This window comes from Balaenoptera acutorostrata, chromosome 13, assembly GCF_949987535.1.
Source record: "Balaenoptera acutorostrata chromosome 13, mBalAcu1.1, whole genome shotgun sequence".
In the NCBI taxonomy this organism is placed as follows: Eukaryota; Metazoa; Chordata; class Mammalia; order Artiodactyla; family Balaenopteridae; genus Balaenoptera; species Balaenoptera acutorostrata.
The window spans coordinates 76617744-76641361 of NC_080076.1; the positions used below are offsets into that span (position 1 = coordinate 76617744).

Here is a 23618-nt window from a genome sequence, read left to right on the forward strand (position 1 = left end):
GATGTTACAGACCTAATACTGCTCCTAAGATGGACCCCCCTCTGTGTAGCATTAGCCTGGCTGCTCAGACACCCTAATTGTATCTCATAGATCCAACGTCTAAAACAAAAAGGCTTACCTCATGTGAACACTGAAAACAAAGGGGAACTTAAAAGCCAGGACCTTCCTTGCAGCTTCCCAGGATGGGCGTGGGTTGTTTCTGCCTCTGGAATATTTCCTATCTACAAAAGCCAAGTCTGCCGTATTCGCTTATTCATAGAAAAGATTTGTCTTCCTAAAATTGATAGCAGGAAACCTTTAATGAAGTTTACTTATCCAGTTTTAATTGGGTCTTTTAATGAAAGCTTCAATTCACATGTGAACACAGCTAGTTAAAGCACAGCACAGCAGGCTTATAAGTTTAAATTCCTGCAGACTTTATTAGAATCACATGGAGGGCTGCCTCAAAAGTTTTCCCTTTTAAGACCACCTTTAATCTTTAGAGTATACTTTGGCCAAGGCAGGGGAGGGGAAATTAGTCTAGAGCCCAACTTTCTTATTAGCTTTTTTCCATTTTACAACCATGGAACTACTATACATTCATCACCACTTGAGGCCTAAGGCCCAGAACACTCTATAGCAGTATCTTTTAACAAAATGAGCACTTAAGGAAAGCATCAGATTAGGAGTAAGAGTTAATTCAGTAGTTTCTCTGCCATGCATTTCTCAACATGCACTTCTGAGTAGTATTCTTCCATGCATAACAGTAGCAGGATGGGCAAGAATGAAACTCAAGAGCGTTGAATAGGCTAGTCTATTATATCCCACAGAAACTTTCAGGAATCACCCCCACCAAGCTACCCAAGATCAAACAATAGGCCATCTTTAACCCTAGATTATTTGAACAAATCGTTATTAACGCACACTTCTCCAACACATTTATTTCTTTAAAGGAATGGATTCTGAAGAGAAAAAACATGGGGCAGAGAGGTATGGAATAGAAAATAAATACAAATGTAAGCTGTTTTGCTAATTGCTTTATAACCACAACAAACTAGTACAGAGAATGCCCTGTACAAAACAACACAATAAAGATCGAGGTGTTCCCTTAGGCAAGGCTGAAGGTTTCAGTCTCTGGTATTTGGATAGGCTGCAGTCCTTGTTTTTGGATGGATCACTGCGTGTGGCACAGTCCATGCTTTTAACCAGATTTAAACAGGAGAATGGCCACTTGGCCCAGGTAGAAGTAGATGAAGTGTTTGGTTTCATGTGTCACATAACTACCGAAGTTCCTCCCCACGATGCAGTGCCAGGTGGGGTTGTACTTCTTGTCAAACTCCTGGGGGAAGGGGAGGAGAAAAAGAACACAGAATTTTAGTGCTAAACCAGAGGTCAGAGTTTGCCTCCTAGATAAGCAGAGCAGAAAGAAGGAACGTCAGCATCTGCAAATTCTTAGAATGAAAGAATGTTCCTCAGCTCCAAATCGCCTACATGGTGCATTAATGCAAACATACTTGCAATCTGAGCTAAGCGGGGAATGGGGGCTGGGGAGGTAAAAGTCAGAAAGGGCAGCCTCAGAGACAGAGCGCTTTGTTATCATGGCAATTACACCTTCATAACTTCTAGAATATTCTTATTCATTAACAGCAGGTGACATTAGTTCTAGTTTATCCTCTAGTTTTTAAACAGAGCCAAACTATCCTCCTACTGTACGACATGCACCTACAAAAGCCAAGAAAACAGTAAATATTTAGCTCAAAATACCCCCATTATAACTCATTTCAGTATTATTGAAAACAAAAGACTTCCAAAAGAACAAAGCCTTAATGAGCTTCTAAACCACTGTGGATCAAAATTTAAACGGACAAGACACTTGGCACTCCACTGTCCCTATAAAAAGAATGCTGGAAGCAGAACCTGACAGCTACCTGGGCAAATTTTATCTTTACTAAGTCAATAGCCCTTCTTCCCACATCTATCCTGATAGTGCTCATCTACCACCTGGTCCTCAAGGAGAGCAAATTGCAGTAACAACTTTTCCCTATTTTCCCCACCCCCAGAGGCTCTAGGCTTCACTGGGTAGCTCTAGGCAGGGGCCAAAGCTAGTCCTTCTCTATGAAAGTACTACAAGTCTCTGGTGAGTTAAGCAAAATTTGGCTACTATTGTATTGTACACAGCAAGAACGTCTTTTAGATTAAGGGGAATAAAATTCTTACAAACTAGACCAACGCACTGCTGCTGCCTTTGTCAAAAAGGTATTTATTTCTGCTCCATCTTATTAAGTCTTTCATCTTCTCATTCTCGACTGGAACCCTCCCACGGCTTAGGCTGCCAGCTTCCTTCCCTTCTAGAAAACATAGCTCGAGAAGTTGGCAGGCCTGCCAGCTTTCTACAGACTGCCATTTACCAATCCCCCAACCTAGTACCCAGCCATCACTACCACCCACTTTCCCTCAACTGCCGACTGACTCCCCACTGAAGGCTGGCAAGATCTCCCTTCGGCCCTGCTGGAAACACCCACGCAGCTCCCCCCTCTCGAGCACCCAGATGGATCCTGGGCGCAGCAATCATGCAGAAGGGGGAACCGCTGCTGCCTGATCCTAGAAACCGTTACTAGGTGGCGCTTTCCCCGTGGAGCTGGGTAATTAAAAAAAAAAAAAAAAAAACTTCGAGCGCTGAGGGGCCGATCTTCAAGAGAAGCGCAAAATTCATTTGCGTCCTTTTCTGGAAACCTCTACACCCGCGCTACTTTGCGTGCCCCCCCAAGTATCTCTGCCATTGCTCGGGGGACGCAGGATCGAGGAGAAGGAACTAAGTTGTGACTCGCCCCAGCTGAGCGCAAACCGCCCGAAACCCCACGCCCGCGCCCTGTCCTCACCTTCTTGATATGGGCCGCAATGTCCTTCTCTATATTATACTTCTCCAATGCCTGAGTAGCACACTCCACCGAGTCTTGTTGCATCTCCTCCGACATATCGGCATTTTTGATCACGGCCTTTCGGTCACACATGGTTACCTGGGGGGCGAGGCCCGGGCAAAGGGTGAGGAGTTGGGGTATGGGCTGCGCCTGCGAGGCGCCAGCTTCCCCGGGCCGCTCCGCCCGCCCCACGCCACCCCGGGACGACCCCCCACCCCACTTCTCAGGAAGCGCGGGCCGCGCGGACCGAACGGCGGGGTAAGTCCGGCAGGGGACGAAGCCAGATAGTGGAACCCCCCCGAGTCTCTCACCAAAGAGCAGGGGCTGGCCGACTGCAACGGTCTCCTGGGGGAGGGGCTGGCGAGGCTCAGACCCGTCGAGGCAAGCGGTCCCGACTAAAGCCGTGGCGCATCTATGGAGCCCCACGCCACCCGCCGCCGCCTAGTACCTAAGCCCCGCCCTGCTCCCGCCGGCCCCGCCCCTTACCGAACGTCCCTATTGGCTTGACACAGCCCCCAGAACTCTCCCATTGGCCCATGGACTCAATGGTTCCCTCAGGATCTTTCTCCCGCATTTTGTTGCAGACCACAATGCACCGCTCTCGGCGTCGGTTGCCCCGGCAATGGGCCGCACGAGATGAGGCCAAACACCCCGAAGGTGGTGCTGGGGTGGGGTCGCGAGGACCGCCCAGCGGCTAGAGAGGTGCGAAGGAAGCTTCCGCCCAGGTCAAGAGAAGTGATTCCAAATTTACGGAGGTTGTCCCAGAGTGTGTTCTCGAATAAGGATTGTCTTTGGAAGTTGGTTATCCTACGTCCCTTCCTCCCATCCCAGGTCGGAAGGATTTACCCTTTCTGAGGTAGCCAATCGCTTCACTAGAAGGGTATCTCTTAAGCAGGGCTGGCTTCGTGGGCAAGTGATCCGTGCAGTCGCAGAAGAGGAGCACCAGGGTTTGGTTTAATGCTCTGCTGTCTCATTTTTGAAATTCGTTTTTTTTTTTTTAAACAAGGGACGCCACATTTTCATATTGCATTGGGCCATGCAAATTATGCAGCCGGACCTCCTCTGAAATATGGGAGTGGGGGTGTCGGAGGTCCTCAGAAATGGGAGAGGGTTTCCTTATGAATTAAGATTATCCCCGAGAGTGGGGTCTCCCTGCTGGGCAATGCAGACCTCATTTAAGGGGGTGGGGGGCCCTCCGGGTGGATTTGGGAGTGCTGATCCCGGTGGTGTGTGTCCAGGGTGGGGCTTCTTGCTCAGATGAGGCAGTCTTTCCTGTGTGGGAGTTTCTTGGTGGGGATTTACCTCTAGGGCGGAGGTGCCCTAATGAATAGAATGGCATCCCTCAGAGGTATTTCCTCTGGTTTAGGGAGACTAACCACTAAGTGGTTAAAAAAGCAAGGACTTGGGGTGGGGTTGGGGAGCAGGATCAGATCTGGATTTAAATATTTAAATCCTAGCCCTGTCATTTTACTAGCTGTTTGAACCTCAGTTTTCTAATCTGAGGGATTAGAAAACAAATCTAATTAGAAAACTAACTTAGTAAAGGGACTAAATATAAAAGGAAACCACTTCATAGGCATGTTGGGAGTATTAAATAAACTAATGCATTTGAAGTTCTCAGCACAACTTGTGGCACATAGTAAGGGCTGGAAGAATCTTACCGATAGCTGTCAATTTATGGAACTGTCCCAAGAGTCATGGCAAGGTTTTGAACAACCAACCCGTAAATGCCTAAAATGTGTTTTTGAACTTCCATAAACAAGTTATCAGTTTAATCATGTAACCAGAAGCTTTCTGTTTACATTTCTGCCTGTTTCTACTTGACCACCCACTCTCATTAATCCAGAGCCCCTTACAATTTGATCAGAGGCACACAATGCCAAAGAGAAACCAGCTGGGAATAATGAGAAACTCGGGTACAACATATGCATATCAATTAAATCAAAGTAAGAGACTTTTCCCAGTTTCAGGTTTCCAGTGGTGGGATTATGGGTTGGAGGAGTTAAAGTAGTTCTACACGGAGTCGCTGTTGGGGAAGAAGTTGGATTGCCAACAGGAGTGAGTCTGGGTTAGTGCTTCTACCTGACTTGGATGTATGATTCAGAACTATGGAATCTAATGATGATGCCAGAACCTGAATCTCTCTTGGGGGCCTTTACTTTTCATGTATATAGTTTTAAACCCTCTGATCTATGGCTTGGCCAGCTTCTCCTTGTTTGAACAGAAGGAGCTGAGAGTCGTTAAAGGGGATGAGGTCATAAGAACAGCAGCTGTGTATTGAGTGGTTGCCTATCACCAAGTGCTTGGCATTTACTCAGTTGCTCCTCACAACAGCTGTGCCTGGGACCCCTTTCCTCCCATCTCCCTCCTGGCATAACTTCTGCTCTTTTAGATTTGAGCTCAGATGCCTCCTTCCCTAAAGAATCATCTCTACTTACCCCCTACCACCACACTTCAGTTACTATCTACTGAAGTAACTTTTTTATTTCCTCCATTGTACTTGCCTCATTTATTCCTTCAGAATAAATTCACATGAATTATCTCATGTATTTATTTGCTCAGTTATTGTCTATCTGTCCCTGCCTGTCTTCATCACTGCTGCATCTTCATCATCGAATTCAGCGTCTGCCACATAGCATGCACTGACTTAGATATGCATTGAATTAAGAATTCCAGGTCTTATATCCCCATTTTACAGATTAGGAAATTGACTTTCACAAGGTCAAGCTGTTAATAAAGGAATAAATTCCAGGTCTGGATGACCCTAAAGTCCATTCTCTTAACTTCAATATTACTTTAATACATTTAGCTGAGGAAACAGTGTGCCTTTTTCTTATTAATAACTGAAGAAAAGGAGTTTGAAATGGGATGATGTTAAGGTTTTCTAACAGATAAGAGGATTTTGCTCGATAAATGCCTGTAGGTTTTTCTCCATTTGTAGCACCTGCCTTCCCGAGCATCTTCTGTGTTTACTGCTCATCTCAACCAGCTCTTGACCCTAATTATTTTCTTTAAAAGTGAAGGAAGAGGGACTTCCCTGGTGGTCCAGTGGGTAAGACTCCACGCTCCCAATGCAGGGGGCCTAGGTTTGATACCTGATCGGGGAACAAGGTCCCGCATGCATACGGCAACCAAGAAGTCCACATGCCACAACGAAGATCCCACACACAGCAACTAAGACCCAGCACAGCATAAATAAATAAATAAAATTTTTTTTTAAAAAGTGGGACTTCCCTGGTGGCGCAGTGGTTAAGAATCCGTCTGCCAATGCAGGGGACATGGGTTCGATCCCTGGTCTGGGAAGATCCCACATGCCATAGAACAACTAAGCCCCTGCGCCACAACTACTGAGCCTGCAAGCCTAGAGCCCATGCTCCGCAACAAAAAGAAGCCACCGCAATGAGAAGCCCGCACACCGCAGCGAAGGGTAGCCCCTACTCATCGCAACTAGAGAAAGCCCGCACGCAGCAACGAAGACCCAACGCAGCCAAAAATAAATAAATAAATATTTAAAAAGTGAAGGAAGAGCACTATCAAAAACCCATGCTGGGACTTCCCTAGTGGTCCACAGGTTAAGACTTCGTGTTCCCAGGCTTCCCCGGTGGCGCAGTGGTTAAGAATCGCCTGCCAATGCAGGGAACACAGGTCCGAGCCCTGGTCCAGGAAGATCCCACATGCCACAGAGCAACTAAGCCCGTGCGACACAACTACCGAGCCTGCGCTCTAGAGCCTATGAGCCACAAGTACTGAGCCCACGTGCCACAACTACTGAAGCCCGCACGCCTAGAGCCCGTGCTCCGCGACAAGAGAAGCCACTGCAATGAGAAGCCCGTGCACCACAACAAAGAGCAGCCCCTGCTCGCAGCAACTAGAGAAAGCCTGCGTGCAGCAACGAAGACCTAACACAGCCATAAATAAATAAATAAATAAATTAATTAATTAATTAATTAAAATAATAAAGGCTTCGTGTTCCCAATGCAGGGGACCTGGGTTAGATCCCTGGTTGGGGAACGAGAGCCCACGTGCCGCAACTAAAAGATCCCGTGTGCCGCAACTAAAGATCACGCATGCCCCAACAAAAATCCTGCACGCGGCAACTAAGACCTGACGCAGCCAAATAAATAATAAATATTAAAAAAAAAAAAAAAGAAACTCATGCTTTTCTGGCCTGTGTTTAACCCCAAGAGACCTTTTAGGGATATTATTTCTAGGAACCAACGGCCTTTTTCATTCTGTTACCACTTATTTTTGCAGAATCATTTCTCATTTCCTATCTGCTTATCGCACAGTGAGACAGGCAATAAATATCCCCTAGTTGTAAATGAAATGTTCTGTGCAGGATTTGGATGCTTGAAATATATACCCAGAGTCAGTTACAGCCCCATCCTCAAGTAGTTTCTAGTCAACAGTAACCTAATCTTTCCAATATCATGGGTTTGGGGGTTTGAAAGGGCTTTAGAAGTACAGAAGCCCAGCAGGTAACATTAATGAGTGAGGTGAGGTAGGTGGTACAATAGGGAGTGGAGGGGACTGTGGCAAATAGAAAAGCCCTTTTTTAAAAAAATTATTTATTTATTTATTTTGGGCTGCATTGGGTCTTCGTTGCTGCACGCAGCCTTTCTCTAGTTGTGGGAGCGGGCTCTAGAGCACAGGCGCAGTAGTTGTGGTGCACGGGCTTAGTTGCTCTGTGGCATGTGGGATCTTCCTGGACCAGGGCTTGAACCCATGTCCCGTGCATTGGCAGGTGGATTCTTAAGCACTGCACCACCAAGGAAGTCCCTAGAAAAGCCCTTTAAAAGGTGCCAGGCAGATGTTGCCATTTAGGATTGTTGACCCAGTGGTGCTAAAATCATCTGATTTTCAAGAGAGACCAGAAATCTGAATTATTTTTATGGGAAATATCATCATTTTAATGTTGGTCACAAATTCATTTCTTAAAACACAGTGCAGTCTAGATATGGCCTATGGGCCTCCAGTTGGCAACCTTTTATTCCGCTGAATACTCTCTTTTTGTAACCAGAAGACAGACTCAAAGAAGTATAATAAAACATATATATATATATATATATATATATATATATATATATATATATATATATATATGTATGTATTTCGTCTTTGTCCAAAGATCCAGGCACAGAGCTCTTAAACTCTTGAAATTATTTGAGTTATAAGAGCATCTTTTGTTATCATAATGAGTCCCTATCAGCTACGCTGGAGTTTAGGTAACGAGGTGACTCTTTGGGGGGAAGGAGGCAAGATGCCTTCAGATATACAGATAGTTTCATATATCTAGATAGCTGGTCATCAGAGGAAACAACCATATGATTAGAGGGTTGAAACTTTCAGCCCCCTTTTCCTACCCATGTCCCCTTCCCCTACCTTCCCCATCTCCTGACCTCCTGGGAGGGGAGAGGGGCTGGAGATTGAGTTCAATCACCAGTGGCCATGCCCATGTAACAAATTCTCCATAAAAACTCCAAAACCATAAAGTGCTGTGCAGGTGGTGCACCCTGAGAGGACACTGAAACTCTGCACCACCCTACCCCCCAATACCTTGCCTTATGCATCTCCTCCATTTGGCTGTTCCTGAGTTGCATCCTTTATAATAAATCTGTAATAGTAAGTAGAGTACTTTTCTAAGTTCTGTGAGTCATTCTAGAGAATTATCAAGCCTGAGGAAGTGGTGTGGGAACCCAAATTTGTAGTCAGCTGGGCACAGTGAGGGTAACCTGGGCACCCCATTTGCAGCTGGCACCTGAAGTGGGGGCAGTCTTGTGGGTCTGTGCCTTTAGCCTGTGGGTCTGTGCTAACTCTGGGAGTCAGCGTCAGAACTGAATTGTTAGACACCCAGTGGATGTTGGAGAACTGATGTGGAAAAATAAGTATTTGGTGTTAGAAAAACAAACAAACAAACACAGTATCAGAAGTGATGTCATGGAATTCCGTGGTGGTCTAGTGGTCAGAATTCCGAGCTCTCACTGCCGAGGGCGTGGGTTCAATCCCTAGTTGGGGAACTAAGATCCTGCAAGCCATGCGGCTCAGCAAAAAAAAAAAAAAAAATTTGTCAGAAAAGCAACCACAGCAGACGGGAAAGGACCTGCCTGTGATTACACAGCGTGTTAGTTATGGAACCAGATTTCTAAGATCCTGGTCTGTTTGACTCCAAATCTAGTGCTCTATCCATCACCTCAGACAAGTTGGCTTTACCCTTGGGTGCTGGGGATTTCACACTTTCTGGGCCTGAATGGAGCATGGCCTATGCTTGCTACTTGGCACATGGTGTTTGCTGAATAAATGAATGGGTATGGCACCAAAATGCTTCCACTTAGATCTGCATGAGGACAGTATCTGGTGTAGTTTTGATTGGCAGCAGGGAGGGTTCATCTCATCATAGGCACTAGGGGAATTCCATGGGAAGGTAAGAAAGTGGAGACTCAACAGCATTTTTGGTTGATCAGAACCATGCCATCAACGTAGAGAGCCCAAGAATAGTCATTTCCAGGGTCCTCTGGAAATTCAGATGACGCCAAAGTAAACCCACTATGACTCCACCAAGGAGAAACCCCAGAGACATTTCCTAAATCATCCTCATGATTTTTGCCATACCCGCACCCTACCTCTACTATTATTTCTTCAATATTTTTCTTTAATTAAACTCCCTATTTTTAATAAGTATTTTTAAAAGGCAAATTTATATTATTACCATAAACAGAAAACTAGTCTCATTCATCATAAATAGAAGGTAACCATAAAATATAAACAAATACTATAATATAAAACGTTTTGTCCTCATATTGCTAAACTGATCTGGGACCCCGCCAGTGATATGTGTCCCACACTTGGGAAACGCTGCCCTAGCAGAGGGTTCTTAAAGGGGGTCCGGTGGATGGATTGCGAAGGTTTTACAAGTCCCCAGGAATTATGCACAAGATGTGTGTTGTGCTTACAGGCATTTTTTCAGGGAGAGGATCTATACCTTTCATCAGAGGCACAAAGGGATTCAGAACCCAAGGAGGATAAAGAACAATTGCTCTAGAATAACCTATACTCTTGGAATGAATGCAAGATTCCCTCACCAGGTCCCACTGAATTGGCCCATCAATTGGGTTCTGTAGCATCACATGTCTGGGCAACTCACTATATTCCACTCCTAGCTGCTAAGTTTTCTTGAGAACCCTTCTGAGCCTGAAAACATGCATTTTCTATTCTTATTACTGGAAATCATCATTAGAGGGAGGCAAAGCTTCTGAGATCATAGGCTTTGGAATGAAACAGACTTGGGAAAAACCTAAGTTGTGTGCCCTCCTACGAGTTAGCCTCTCAGAGGTATAGGTTCCTGATTTTTAAATGGAGATAATACCTTCATTGTAGGGTGGTGGCAAGGTTTATATTAAATAATGCATCTAAAGACCTAGCCAGGGACTTCCCTGGTGGTCCAGTGGTTAAGACTCCATGCTTCCACTGCAGGGGGCACGGGTTCGATCCCTGGTCAGGGAACTAAGATCCTGCATGCCGCGCGGTGCAGCCCAAAAAAAAAAAAAAGACCTAGCCAAGGTCCAAAAGATGGTAGCTACTGCTGTTATGTACTGAGAACTTACTATGTGCTAAGCATTTGGGACACATTATCTCCTTGACTTCTCACAACTCTATAAGGCGGATGTTAAGAGCTGTTGATCTCTCCATTACACAGATGAGGAAAAATGAGGTGCGGAGAGGTGAAGTCCCTTGCCTAAAGTCACATTGCTAGGAAATGACAAGGCTGGAATTTGAACCCTGCTCTGTCTGACTGTACAGTCCCACGTGGTAGATGAAACCTCTGAGCTGCCTCACCTCCCCAGACAAAGGGAGATGATGTGTGTCCCCAGAGACTCTCAGCATCCGTGGCTCCTGCTGGGAGCTCCCTAAATATATGTTGGACAGATGGATGAATGGATGGATAGATGAATGGATGGATAGATGGACTGAAGAAAGAATGGATTTTTCAAACTAATTCAGAGTTGTTTCCTCTCAAATTTGACCCCAGATTGGTCCTTGACTGTCTTGATCTTCTCTGAACAAATTCTTTGTACTTTAGCCATCAGACTTTCCCAGGGCCCTCAGAAAGCCCTTTGGATTTGTTCACAAGCACACTGAGGGATTTCTTGCAGGGACTGGAGGTCCCAAAACAAGCTAGAAAAAGCCATAGCCTGCACCCTGCCACTGGCCCAGGACTGCACTGTTCCCAGCTCTGTCCAGCAATCACTTTCCAAGATTTTCTGGGACCTCAAGCGCTTTCTTGGACCATGAGTTCTGTCACCAACCTAGCAGCTCCAGCCCTCCCTTACCTGAAAGGAAGTGTGAGGAATGTGACCTTGCAGTCCCCAGGGTTGATTCAAGAACTCCTGTACAGAAAGGAGAGGCTCAGTGGGAGAGTGTGCAAGGCCTTGGTCTGAATCTAGAAGCTTTCTTCCTATGGAGAAGGGCTGGCACTAGCCCGGGGCTGGCAGGGGAACTGAGCTGTGGAGCCAAGTACTGTACTGCAGTGCAGGGAGAGTGAGGCCAGACAGACTGGGATAACTCAGGGAAGAAAAAGCTTCCCTCTGGCCCATAGCCAAGCTTCACCTGAATGGACAGATATCTCCGAAGCCTGATTGCTCAGCCCCCTGTCCAGGGGGGCAGCAGATAAATTCAGGCACGTCCAGAGAGGCCTAGTGGGCCCCCCTCAGCTCCCAATCAGTAAGCAGAAAACCCAGAGTAGAGGCTAAAAGTACAGACTTTGAAGCCAGGCGGACCTGGGTGTGCGGCCTTACCCTGCCCCTACTAAGGTGTCTGACCCTAGGTAAGTGACTCTACCTCTCTGAGCCTCAGTTTCCTCACCTGTAAAATGGGGATTGTAATAGTCCTTGTTTCTCAAGGACAATTTGGAGATTGAGATGGTGCATATAAAGTAGGTGGTATAGGACTTGGCACATGACAAAGGTCAATGATGCTGGCTACCAATTATCATTAATGGTACCCTAAACCAGGATTCTTAAACCTCAGAACCAATGTTTTGGACCAGAAAGTTTTCTGTTGGGGGACTGTTCTGTGCGTTGAAGGATGTTTAACAGCATCCCTAGCCTCTAACCACTGGATGCCAATTGCACCGCACACCCAGTTATTAACCAAAAATGTCTCCAGACAGGGAATTCCCTAGCAGTCCAGTGGTTAGGACTCTGCACTCTCACTGCTGAGGGCCCGGGTTCAATCACTGGTTGGGGAACTTAGAGCCCACGGCCAAAGATAAATAAATAAATAAAAGTCTGCAGACAGCAACAAATGTCCACTGGAGGGTGAAACTGCCCCCTAGTTGAGAACCAGTGCCCTAAATAATCTAGGATGGGACCTCCCTGGCGGTCCAGTGGTTAGGACTCAGCGCTCTCACTGCTGAGGACGCAGGTTCAATCCCTAGTCGGGGGATTAAGATCCTACAAGCCAAGCGGTGTGGCCAAAAAATAAATAAATAAATAATCTAGGTTGAGTCTGAATGCCACAGATCCCAAACTCACAGCCCTGTGTAAGGACCACAAGGCAGGCGGGCTTACTTACAGACAAAGGGATGGGATGTCCAACAATTACAGAACAAGTTCCCTCCTGCATAGACTATGAGGCAGGACTTGAGTCTGCTCTAGGAGCCCCCTCTGACTCACTAGGTGACCTTGCTGTCACTCTTTAATTATATGCAAAGTGGCCCCAAGTTAAATCTCAATTATTCTAGGGCCCCAGACAAAGGAACAAGCAGTTGGTATCTGATTTCTGGCATCTCCATTCTTATTCACTGACTGGAAGAAAACCTGACTCTCCAGAACTCAAGAGTTCATTCAGACCTTCATTCATGATTGCTGAGAGAGAACCAGGTGTCAGTCACTGTTCTGGATGCTGGGGATTGTGACATTATGATTTAGTTAAGAAATATATATTATAAACATATTTTATATATATATATATCTATATATCTATATCTATATCTATCTCTTGTTATATATAAATATAACAAGAGCAATGGAAGCATCTTTTGTTATAACATTTGGTCTCTTGTCCTCAGTTCCTGAAATCACTTCAGAGCTATAAAGGCGAAATGAGTGTTTTGTTATTCATAACAAGCCCCTTCCCACTACAACTGAGTTTCTGCTGATGAGCTGACTTTTGGAAAGCACCTAAGGTGGGGCTGGTTGTCAGTGGAGCCAACCATGAGATTAAAGGCTTAGAACTTTCAGTCCCACCCCTGGCCCCTGAGGTGGGAAGAGGGGCTGGGGAGTGAGTTCAATTACCAATGACCAATGATTTAATCAACCATGTCTATGTAATAAAGCCTCCATAAAACCCCAAAAGGACAGGGTTCAGAGAGCTTCCAGGTTGGTGAACACATGGAGGTTCAGGAAGGGCGGTGTGCTGCAGAAGACACAGAAGCCCCCCCACCCTTTCCCCATACCTTGTGTCTCTCCTATCTGGCTGTTCCTGAGTTACAGCCTTTCATAATAAACCAGTGATTTAAAGCAATTATACTCCAATAAAGATGTTTAAAACAAACAAACAGTGATTTAGTAAGTAAAATGTTTCTCTGAGTTCTGTGAGCTGCTCTAGCAAATTAATTGGACTCAAGGAGGGGACCGTGGGCACCTCTGACTTATAGCCAGTTGGTCAAAAGTACAACCTGGGCTTGCAACTGGCATCTTAAGTGGGGGGAGGGGCAGTCTTGTAGGACTGAACCCTTGACAGTGGACTCTGATGTCATCTCCAGGTAGATGGTGTCAGAACTGATTTGAATTGTAGGACACCCAGCTGGTGTCCAGAGAATTGCTTGTTGGTATGAGGGAAACTCCATCGTAATTGGTGACCAGAACCCTACTAGGGATCCACAAGAGAACAAAACAGGCAAAATCCCTTCTTCATGGAACTTATATTCTAAAACGAGGATAAAGATAATAAACAAGCAAAAATATGTCTGACCCTGCTAAGTTCAATGGATAAAAATAGACTAAGGGAACCAAAGGGGACAGAGTGAGAGATCTTGTCTTAAATAGAGGTTTCCAGGCAGGTCTCTCTGAGAAGGTGCCATTTGAGCCAAGACTTGATGACCTGGCTGTTGGGTGGAGGATAGAGTGTGGGGAAGCCAGTGGGAGCAGAGAGGCCAGGAAGAGGCTACTGCAACAGTCCAGGTGAGAGGTGATGGTGGCCTGGACCAGGACGGTAGCAGCAGCGGTAGGATGAGAGGTGGTTGGATTCTGGATATATTCTGGAGGTGGAACTGACAGATTGGCTGATTAATTGAATGCAGGGTGTGGGGGAAAGAGAGGAGTTAAGCATGACTCCAAGACTTGTGGCCTGAACAATGGGAAGAATGGATTGAGATAGGGAAGGCTGGCCAAAAGAGAAACAAAAAGTTGTTTTGGCTATGTTAGTTTGAGATGCCTATTAGACATTCCAAGTGGAGATGTCAAATATGCAGTTGGAAAAAAAAAATGCAGTTGGATATATGAGTTCTGGGAAGAGGTCCAGGTTAGACCTATAATTTGGGGAGTCATCAGATTATAGATGACACTTAAAGCCACGGGACTTGATGAGATCACCACCAATGGGAGGAGTACGTGCAGATATAAGAGGTAATGCTTATTCAGCTAGCAACATTCTCTGAGCTTTCACTGTGCGCCAGGCCCCGAGCTAGGTGCTAGGTACAGAGATGTACCTCCCTCAGCACCTGCCGAAGAAAAGCTCCATTACTTATTTAATTTTTTCTTGCCTAAGTGCTTTGGCCAATTAGAGGATAAACACTGAGAGTTCCTGCCCTGTTTCTTAGTCACTTGTTCATTATTTCAAGAGATACTTATTGAGCATCTGCTTGGTACAAGGCCCCCATCTAGGCACTAGGGACATGAAAGGGAGCAACTCATGGAGTTTACGTTTTGTGTGTAGAGGAAGTGGACATTGAATGAGATGCACATGGTATTTTGTTGTAGGAGCCTGAACAGACTAAGACACTTCCCATTCACTCTCCAGTCCATTCCACCAAAGCAGCTTATCAAGGTTACCAGTGACCACCACGCTGCTAAATGCAGTGGCCAGTTCTCAGCGTCCTTCATTGATGTACTTGTCACAGTTGCTCTCCTCCTCTCTGAAGCTCATTCTTCGCTTGGCTTCTAGTATCCCCAGGACTCTCCCTCTTCTCCTGGCTCACTGGCTGCTCCTCCTCAGCTTCATCTACTTGCTCCACCTCTTCTCCCTGGCCTCTAAAGGAAGAAGTGTTCCAGGCCTCAGTCTTTGGACCACTTCTCATAGTTTCCATTTTCAAGGCTTTGAATAACACCTCCATGCTCATGACTCCTGTCTTGGTCTGTTCAGGATGCTGTCACAGAATATTATATAGACTGGGTGGCTTATAAACAATAGACATTTAGTCTCACAGTTCTGGAGACTGGAAGTCCAAGATCAGGGTGCCAGCATGGGCAGGTTCAGGTGAGGGCCCACTTCCTGGTTCATAGATGGCCATCTTCTCTCTGTGTCCTCACATGGTAGAGGGGGTGAGGGAGCTCTCTGAGGCCTCTTCTGTAAGGGCCCTAATCCTATTCATGACCTAATTATCTCCCCAAAGCCTCACCTCTTAATACTATCACATTGGTGGTTAGGTTCCAACATATGAATTTTGGGGGATAAACAGTCTATAGGAACCCCAAATTTATAGTCAGCCTGGAAGAAGTGTGGGTAGACTGGTAACCCCATTTTCAGCTGGCATCTGAACTGAGGGTAAGTCTTATGGGACTAAGTCCTTAACCTGTGGGGGTCTGCACTAACTCTGGGTAGTTGTGAATTGTTGGACACAGAGTTGGCATTGGAAAATTGGAGAACTGGTGTGGAAAAACGACACATTTGGTGTCAGAGGTGGTGTCAAAAAAAGACACCGCAGGTAGTCCCTGGGTATCAGCACAGTGCTACAGATATAGATTTCAATAAATATAAAAATTATAAGCCACAAATAGGAGAAAAGAAGAAAAAAGATGTGAATAAATAGAAAGTGATACCAAACTTCTGGGTGGGAGGGCCAAATACAGCAAGAATGGAAAAATTTTCCCCATGTAAATTTACAGATATAACACCATTCCAATGAAAAAAACTAGAAGATGCCATGTAGAACTTGATAGAAAGATTCTAGAATGTGCTTAGACAAATCAACTGGCAAAAATACTGAGGGAATGAAAGGAGCAGTAGGGGACACCTAGGCCTTTCCGAGGTACAAACTGGGAGGAAAGTTCGAGGCTGGGGTCACACAGGTCTTGGCATCACTGAATACTAACTTACTAAGTCAGGGACCTGAAGGCCAAGGAGGATTTGGTCAGGCTAAAGACTGGGGAGGCAGAGGTGGAGAAATCAATGTTCCAAGGAGAAGAACTAGCCCCTGCAAGACGCGGTAGAGGCTTTCAGACACAGCAGATCCTGGAGAAGCTGGCAATCTGGGAGTAATGGGAGATGAGGGAGAGACTGGTGAAGGCAAATCACAAAGGCCAAGATAAAGGGATGCAGACGGGGTTCTCTCTGGGAGGCAGACACTGTCCCCTCCACCGCTGGCACCCTAGCATCTAGCGCAGTGCCAACAGTAGGCATTCCATAAATATCTCGCACATCTTTTCATAACTACGTATAGGGACTTGCTCTTTTTCACATCTGCATGGTATTCAGAACTGCACGTTTCCCATGTAGCAAGTCCCCTCTGGGTGGACCTCGAGGATGCTTCCAGTTCCTTAGGGAATTATAGTTATTAATAAGCATCCTAGCATTTTGAATACAGCACCCCCTGCGGCCCTTCTTCCTCAGGCCCAGGAGGGATCGCTGGATTTCTGCTTGGTTCTCTTCCGCTTTCCTTCTGGCTTCCAAACAAGCACCCTTTTGCTTTGCACAGCTCCCCTAGGAGACTGTGAGACTATATTCCCCTCAGGCTCTCCCCTCCCTCCAGCCTATCTCATCCCCTTTACAATCATCCTAGTCAGGGATATACAATAAACATTTGTATGAGCAGCTGAAATACTTAGGATTTACATGTATAATCTAACCCAGCCAGGCTCTGATTTACATTAGGGCTTCTCACCCTAAGTCACTGGCGGCTGTAGAGTGAGAAAGAAAGAACACTCCTCAGCCCCACCTAACTGTGCTGAGCTGGGTAGCTTCCCCAAAGCGACAGAAGTCGTCCCAGCTTTCTTTGCACATGCTTTTCCTTCTGCCTGGAATGCTTTTCTTCTCTCCTCATGTACCTGGTTAACACCAGCTGGTACGTCAGGTCTCAGCTCAGAAGCCACTCCCTCCAAGAAGTCTTCCCTGAACACCCCATTCAGCTCTGGGTTAAGAGCTGCAGGAGCACCCATTGCCATTGCCCCTTTGTCTGTGAACAGTGGGGGTCTTGATAACTCTTGTGTCCCTGGCACCCAGCACAGAGCCAGGCTATTCTGCGGCTCAGTAAATACCCGGTGGAATGAATGAACAAATGTCAAGTGGGCAAGGAGTGGGGAAAACCACCAAAGTCCCAGATGCCACATACACAAGCCTGGGCTTTTAGAGCTGGGGTCAGAGTGTTCCACGAGGGAAAAAACCCTAGTCTCCTGCAGGCACTGTCAAGGAGCGTGCCATGACAAGAAAAACTGGCAGCCCACGAGAAGGAGGGAATAACAAAAGAAACTGGTCCCCAGCTGCCTAGCTCCAGGGAACGTTTGTCAATGTGACATTCACAGAAGCCCTGCACATGTGCTGGCTGAGGGGGAGAGCCAGCCTCAGCCAGACAGAAGGAAATTTAGCTACTGTGCACATGTTAGCACTGGGGGAGGTACAGCTTCGAAGGTTGGGGGTTTGTTTTTGGTTTTGTTTTTGTTTTGTTTTTCACTCTTATAAAATGTGCAGGTACTTCCCATATTTGTTTTTACCTTTAAGGAATGTGTTTACTTTTGAGGTGCTCTTACCAAATTATATCGATGCAGTTCATTAAAAATCTGCTTAGTACAAGATTGAGTGCAAAAGCGTTAGGATTCTATTAAATCAGTGCATCCTCTTGCTGCATCAAAAAACATTATCAGCACTGTTGTTAATCTTTTCACACCCCTTCCACCCTTTGCTTGTGCTTCTGGTTCACTGTGCCATAAAATAAGTTTCCAAGGTATGTGACAGAGCGGAAAATGTTTAGGGAAAAGTTTTGGGTCAAGGGTAAGGAACTTAGGGCTTAGAAAATAAAACTTGGTGAAATTGAGTAGCCCATTTGTCATTTTGTACTTCAGCTCCCTTTTTCTGGAGCTAGAGCTACTCTTCTTTAAGTACTAGTTAAAAAATTAACAGGTGTTTATTAAACACTTACTATGTGCCAACACAACAGGGCTATAAAGGGATTGGTCCTAGTGGTTCTTAACTTTTCTGGGGGGGAGTTTGGGGGGTATAGGTTTACAGACCCTTGAAAATGATAAACTGCACTGTCCTGTATGGTAGCCACTAGCCACATTTGGCTATTAAAATCAAAATTAATTACAGTTAAATACAATTAAAAGTTCGGTTTCTCAGCTGTAGCAGCCACGTTTCAGGTGCTTAAGAGCTACATGTAGCCACATGGGGTTACCATATTGCACTCAGATAGAGAACGTTTCTATCATCATGCAAATTCTATTGGATAGCCCTGTGTGAATATTCTTCCAGAATCAAGACTATCTTGCTCACGTGCAATATTTTGCATCCAACTTTACAACTTTCAACTTTTACAACTTTCGTGGGGGGGTTGGGAGGGGAGGCAGTGCTTCACTGACCCCTGCAGCCCACGGATCCGAGAAAAAGCAGCCCTGACATGACAAGCTATTTGAGGCCTCCATCTCACAATACAGCAAGTTGGCAAAAATGAAGCAATGAGGCTGCTACAGCTTCAGCATGCTTACTGCTTTAGATGTACCTCATATGAAACCAGGCCCTCATGTTCCTACTTGTCTGGCCACATTCAAAGAAACATCAGTTCATTACCCCAAAATAATTGAAAATGTTACCGATTTTCTGCAGTCTCTTAAGAAAACACCAAATAGTCACAATGTACTGCAACTCTTCTTGAATTATCTTTCCCATCTTTCTTCTCTTCTCATCCACCTACACATGGCACTTGCTTCCCTAAAGCTCTCTGCACCCCCTTCCACACTCTCTCCAGATCTCCTAGTTCTGCTGCTGCTTGTCCCCTTCCTCTCCTGCACGGCTCAGTTCTTAATTATGTAGCTCTCCAGAATGTTTCATTTTACTCCATCGCACAAATAAAGTGGCAAAGAATGACAGAAAGCTCCTAGGGTACAGTGGCCAGAAACACATTCCACAGCGACCCAGCCCAAGCCCTCTCTGCCAGCCTGGACCAGTTTCTCTGAGATGACTCATTTTCCCACCGATGGTTTACTCCCCCATCACTTCCTCTTCTGCCCACTGCTCCCAAGGGCCAGGGTCTGGGAGAAGCTCATGACTGAGGCTGGCAGAGAAGAAAACATTTTGCTTGGATGCCAGAGGGGACTGATGTCATAGGGAAAGGGAGGAAACCAGATGGGCAGGTTCGTAGAATGTTTTATCCCCAGTGTTGCTTTATTATTTTTTTTTATTGGGCACTGCCCTACTCCCTAGTAAATGGCTTGCTGTGGGAAATGCATTAACTCTTCACAGTCTGCCAAGGCCAAAGGCTTCTTTTCAATCTGAAGACAATCCCACTGGTGCCATTCTTATCATCATATTAGGAATGATGAACTTTATTGAGCTCCCATACAGCTTAAGTGAAAGCCCCACCCTGTGGGAAGGGCAGGCCTATCCCACGTATCAGAGGACTCCAATGCCCATCCACCATCACCTGGTCACGCACCTGGAATTCTGTTCTCGGAGAGAGCACATAGAGCCTAGAGCCATCACACTTCTTACCCTTCCTTCTTACCTCCTCCACACGTATCTGAACTCATCGTTGTTCATCCTCTTGCAGATCAGTTCCTTCTGCTCTATTCCCTGTCTCAGAACGATACCACTGCCTAGCCAGTACCCCAAGCCAGAAACCTGGGAATCGACCTGGACTCCTCCTCCTTCCTCAGCTCCCACGACCAATCTATCTCCAAGTCCTATGATTTTTGTCTTTGGAATATCTCATCTCCTTAGCATCTATCTCTATCACCTTACATCAGACCACTGGCATCTCTTGCTTGGATGACGGCAGTGGTCTCCCCATTGGTGTTTCCCTGCACCCAATCCCATGTTACTTCCCCATGTAACCTACTAGTCAATAGGCCACCCAGGGCTATCCCTGTTCTTACCTATACTCACCTTTGGGCTAATCTGAGCACACTGTCATATCTTCCCAGAACAATATGAATCCAACTCTAAAATCATTAATGGATAATGCAGATTTTTTAATGAAGTCACAGGAGGGGGCTTACACTGCGATTACACAGCAATACTTCCTACACTGACCCTTTAATTATCTCTCCTCTTTCCCCAAGTTTCCCTATAATGGCAGCTGCTGCCACTTCTCTCCCTGACTCTCTTTCCTTTCCCTACTATCCTGCAGTTACCCTCCACTCAAATTAGCTCTCAGTCTCCTCCCCTACTTGTTATCTCCCATCCCGTCAGCTGCCACTTCCTTCTGAGAAGGTCTCATCCCAACATAACTCCTTAAAACCCTTCAATGGCTACTCACTGCCCTCAGTAGAGTCCAAACTCCATAATACGGTCTACTAGGCCTTGCAGGCCCCGGCCTCAGCTCCTTTGCCCTCCATTTTCCTACTTGAACTCTTTGCCCCAGCCATACTGTAGGGAGGTGGGGGTTGCCCCTGGTCTGCCATAATCTCATGATCTGAGCAATTGCTCATGCTGTCCTTTTTGTCTAAAAAGCCTTCTCCTTCCCTACGGTTAACTCCTACTGGTCCCTCAGGGCTCAACCTAAATATCTCCTCCTGGAAGCCTCCCTTATAATCTCTAAAACTGCATTAGGTGGCCTCACAGCAGTTTACCCTTATCTCAACTGTGCTCTAAATTGACTGTTTGAATAACAACTTGAATATACACCTTGAGGACAGAACAGTATTACTGCATGCAACCAGGGCCTAAATTATAGCATGTACTTGATGATGTTGAATAACCAGATGAGCAAAAGCTCAAAAGGGTGTCCCTGCTTAGCATCTGTGGCCTTGGTAGAGAATGGAGTCCATGGGCCTCTTTAGCATTAGGCCATAATTTGGGCTTCATTTGGGTTCTAACTTGCAAAGGTTAGTATCTGGGCTCACAGAAACAAATCCACCTTTGGGGTTCCCTGGATGATGCCTCTTAGCGATTTAGCTGCCTTCCTCCTAATCCAGAAAGGCTGTACTTGTCACATCCCCAGATCTGGGGACATTTTCTAGGCTACATATGAACTTCTTTGGTGATCACAAGCTGCAAGACTTTGCACAAGACGAGTTGAATCATTACTATTTACACCTAGAGTTCTGTTAGGTCACTTAGCTGACTCCACCTCTCTCTCCCTAGGAGACTACCCAACTGTCTCCACCAGCACATTCCAGGCAACAATCACGTAGGAGTGGTAGGACTCAGAGGGTGGTTTTAGTACACCTAAGCACCCCCCCAAATGAGGAGGCATCTGGACTTTAGGATGCCTTTAGGATACATAAGCTCCTATATACTTTGGCCAGGGCTCTTTCCTGCTTGCTTTCTGAAGGCCAGGAAAGAGCAACTAGAAGTTTTACATAATCCAGAATACAACAGATGGTTCTGATTGTTTTATTTTAGAAATAATTTATTTTTTTATTCCAATTATGAAAGTAGTACATGCTAATTACAGACAATTTCATAAACACAGAAAAGCACAAATAAAAATATAGAAATCAGGGAACTTCCCTGGTGGCGCAGTGTTTAGGAATCCGCCTGCCAATGCAGGGGACACAGGTTGGATCCCTGGTCTGGGAAGATCCCACATGCCGCGGAGCAACTAAGCCCATGCACCACAACTACTGAGACTGCGCTCTAGAGCACCTGAGCCACAAATACTGAGCCTGTGTGCCACAACTAGTGAAGCTCGCGCTCCGAAACAAGAGAAGTCACCACGATGTGAAGCCAGCGCACCGCAATGAAAAGTAGCCCCCGCTCGCCACAACTAGAGAAAGCCGGCGAGCAGCAACGAAGACCCAACGCAGCCAATAAATAAATAAATAAATTTACAAATTAAATATTTGGTTTTATTCTCTTGCTATTGCTAGCACTAACAGAGTTTGTCTTTGTTTCATAACTCCCCCCAACACTTTATTATGAAAGTTTTCAAATATATAGAAAGGTTGAAAGAATGGTACAGTGAACACACTGAATACACCCACCATCTAGATTCTACTAGTTAACCCACCTTCTAGTTAACGTTCTACTGTATTTGCTTTCTCATGTATCTACCCATCCATCAATCCACAGAGGTTTTTTTTTTTAACAAATTTATTTATTTTATTTATTTATTTTTGGCTGCATTGGGTCTTCATTGCTGCGCGTGTGGGCTTTCTCTAGTTGCGGAGAGCGGGGGCTACTCTTCGTTGAGGTGCACGCGGGCTTCAGTAGATGTGCTCGCGGGCTCTAGAGAGCAGGCGCACGGGCTTAGTTGCTCCGCGGCATGTGGGATCTTCCCGGACCAGGGCTCGAACCCTAGTGCCCTGCATTGGCAGGCGGATTCTTAACCACTGCGCCACCAGGGAAGCCCCAGAGGTTTCATGTTTAACATGAAAAATCTTTTTAGATCAAGACTCTAGATGCAAGACCTCATTCTTGTAACGTCCCCAGGTTCAATGCTCTGCCCTGAATGTAAATGCATTCAATGGAATGTAAATGTGGAAACGTTCCAAGGTGGGAGTCTACCTGAGCTCCCGAGCTTCTGATGGACTCAGCGCATAGGCTGGAAGCATGGCTCTGGGTTCTAATCCTAACCCCATTATGATACCTCCGTTTTCTCACCTGTAATATTGGAATCTCTCCATACTGCGTGAGGATTAAAAGCACAGTTCGCGGGAAGCACTCTATAGTGACAGTCGCTACAGTTATGATCCTTTTTTTTTTTTTTTGGCCACGCCGCGCGGCTTGCAGGATCTTAGTTCCCCGACCAGGGATAGAACCCGTGCCCCTACAGTGGAAGCGCGCGCCAGGGAATTCCCAGTAATGATTCTTTTACTCCCTCCTTGTCTCCGATAAATTTCAAGTCCAGTTATGGAGCCCATCTCAGGTCTCTTACACCCATTTTAATCCACCTAACACCCTCGGTTCTAAGCAACTGTAAAACAGGGACAGGGTGGCCCAGAGGGCTACAGACCTGAGGCCGTCGAGGACTCCTTCAGTCCGCTGCGGGGTCAGCCTGAGCCCCTGGCCGACTCCCCGCGGCGCCCTGCACGCGGAGTGACGGCCCGCGGGGCCTACCCTGAGCGCTACACCCGTGTCACCTCAGCAAATGTTCACAAAAACCTGTGAGGTAGACAGCGCTACAGAGGGAGAAAACTGAGGCCCAAGGAGCCTGAGTCACTTGCCCAAGTCGACGCAGCTGGCGAGTGACTTGCCTTCGGGAACTGACTCCAAATCGCCTGACTCCAAGCTCTCTCCCGGTTGTCGCCCCCCGACCCACTTTGCACCTACAGGGGACGCACGCGCACGCGCAGTCGTCGCAGCCGCGTCCCCTTTAAGAGGATTCCTTTTGCCTCCTCCGACCCTTTCGCT

General features: G+C 46.2%; 1 protein-coding gene across 3 annotated transcripts in view; it reads right to left on the reverse strand.

The window, feature by feature from the left end:
• Nucleotides 1–900: 900 nt before the first annotated feature.
• Nucleotides 901–23618, reverse strand: part of DYNLL1 (dynein light chain LC8-type 1) — a 39448-nt gene continuing 16730 nt past the window's right edge. The window contains exons 1-3 of one of the 3 annotated variants that reach the window (XM_007183974.2): nt 23462–23611; nt 2859–2996; nt 901–1318 (exon numbers count right to left, since the gene is read on the reverse strand). In XM_007183974.2, coding sequence (XP_007184036.1) covers nt 1181–1318; nt 2859–2990 — 270 coding nt within the window. In that variant the 5' untranslated portion in view covers nt 2991–2996; nt 23462–23611 and the 3' untranslated portion in view covers nt 901–1180. Of the gene's footprint in view, nt 1319–2858; nt 2997–3208; nt 3365–23461; nt 23612–23618 lie in introns of those variants that run through there. The other 2 variants (XM_007183973.2, XM_057527396.1) reach the window with 2 other exon arrangements.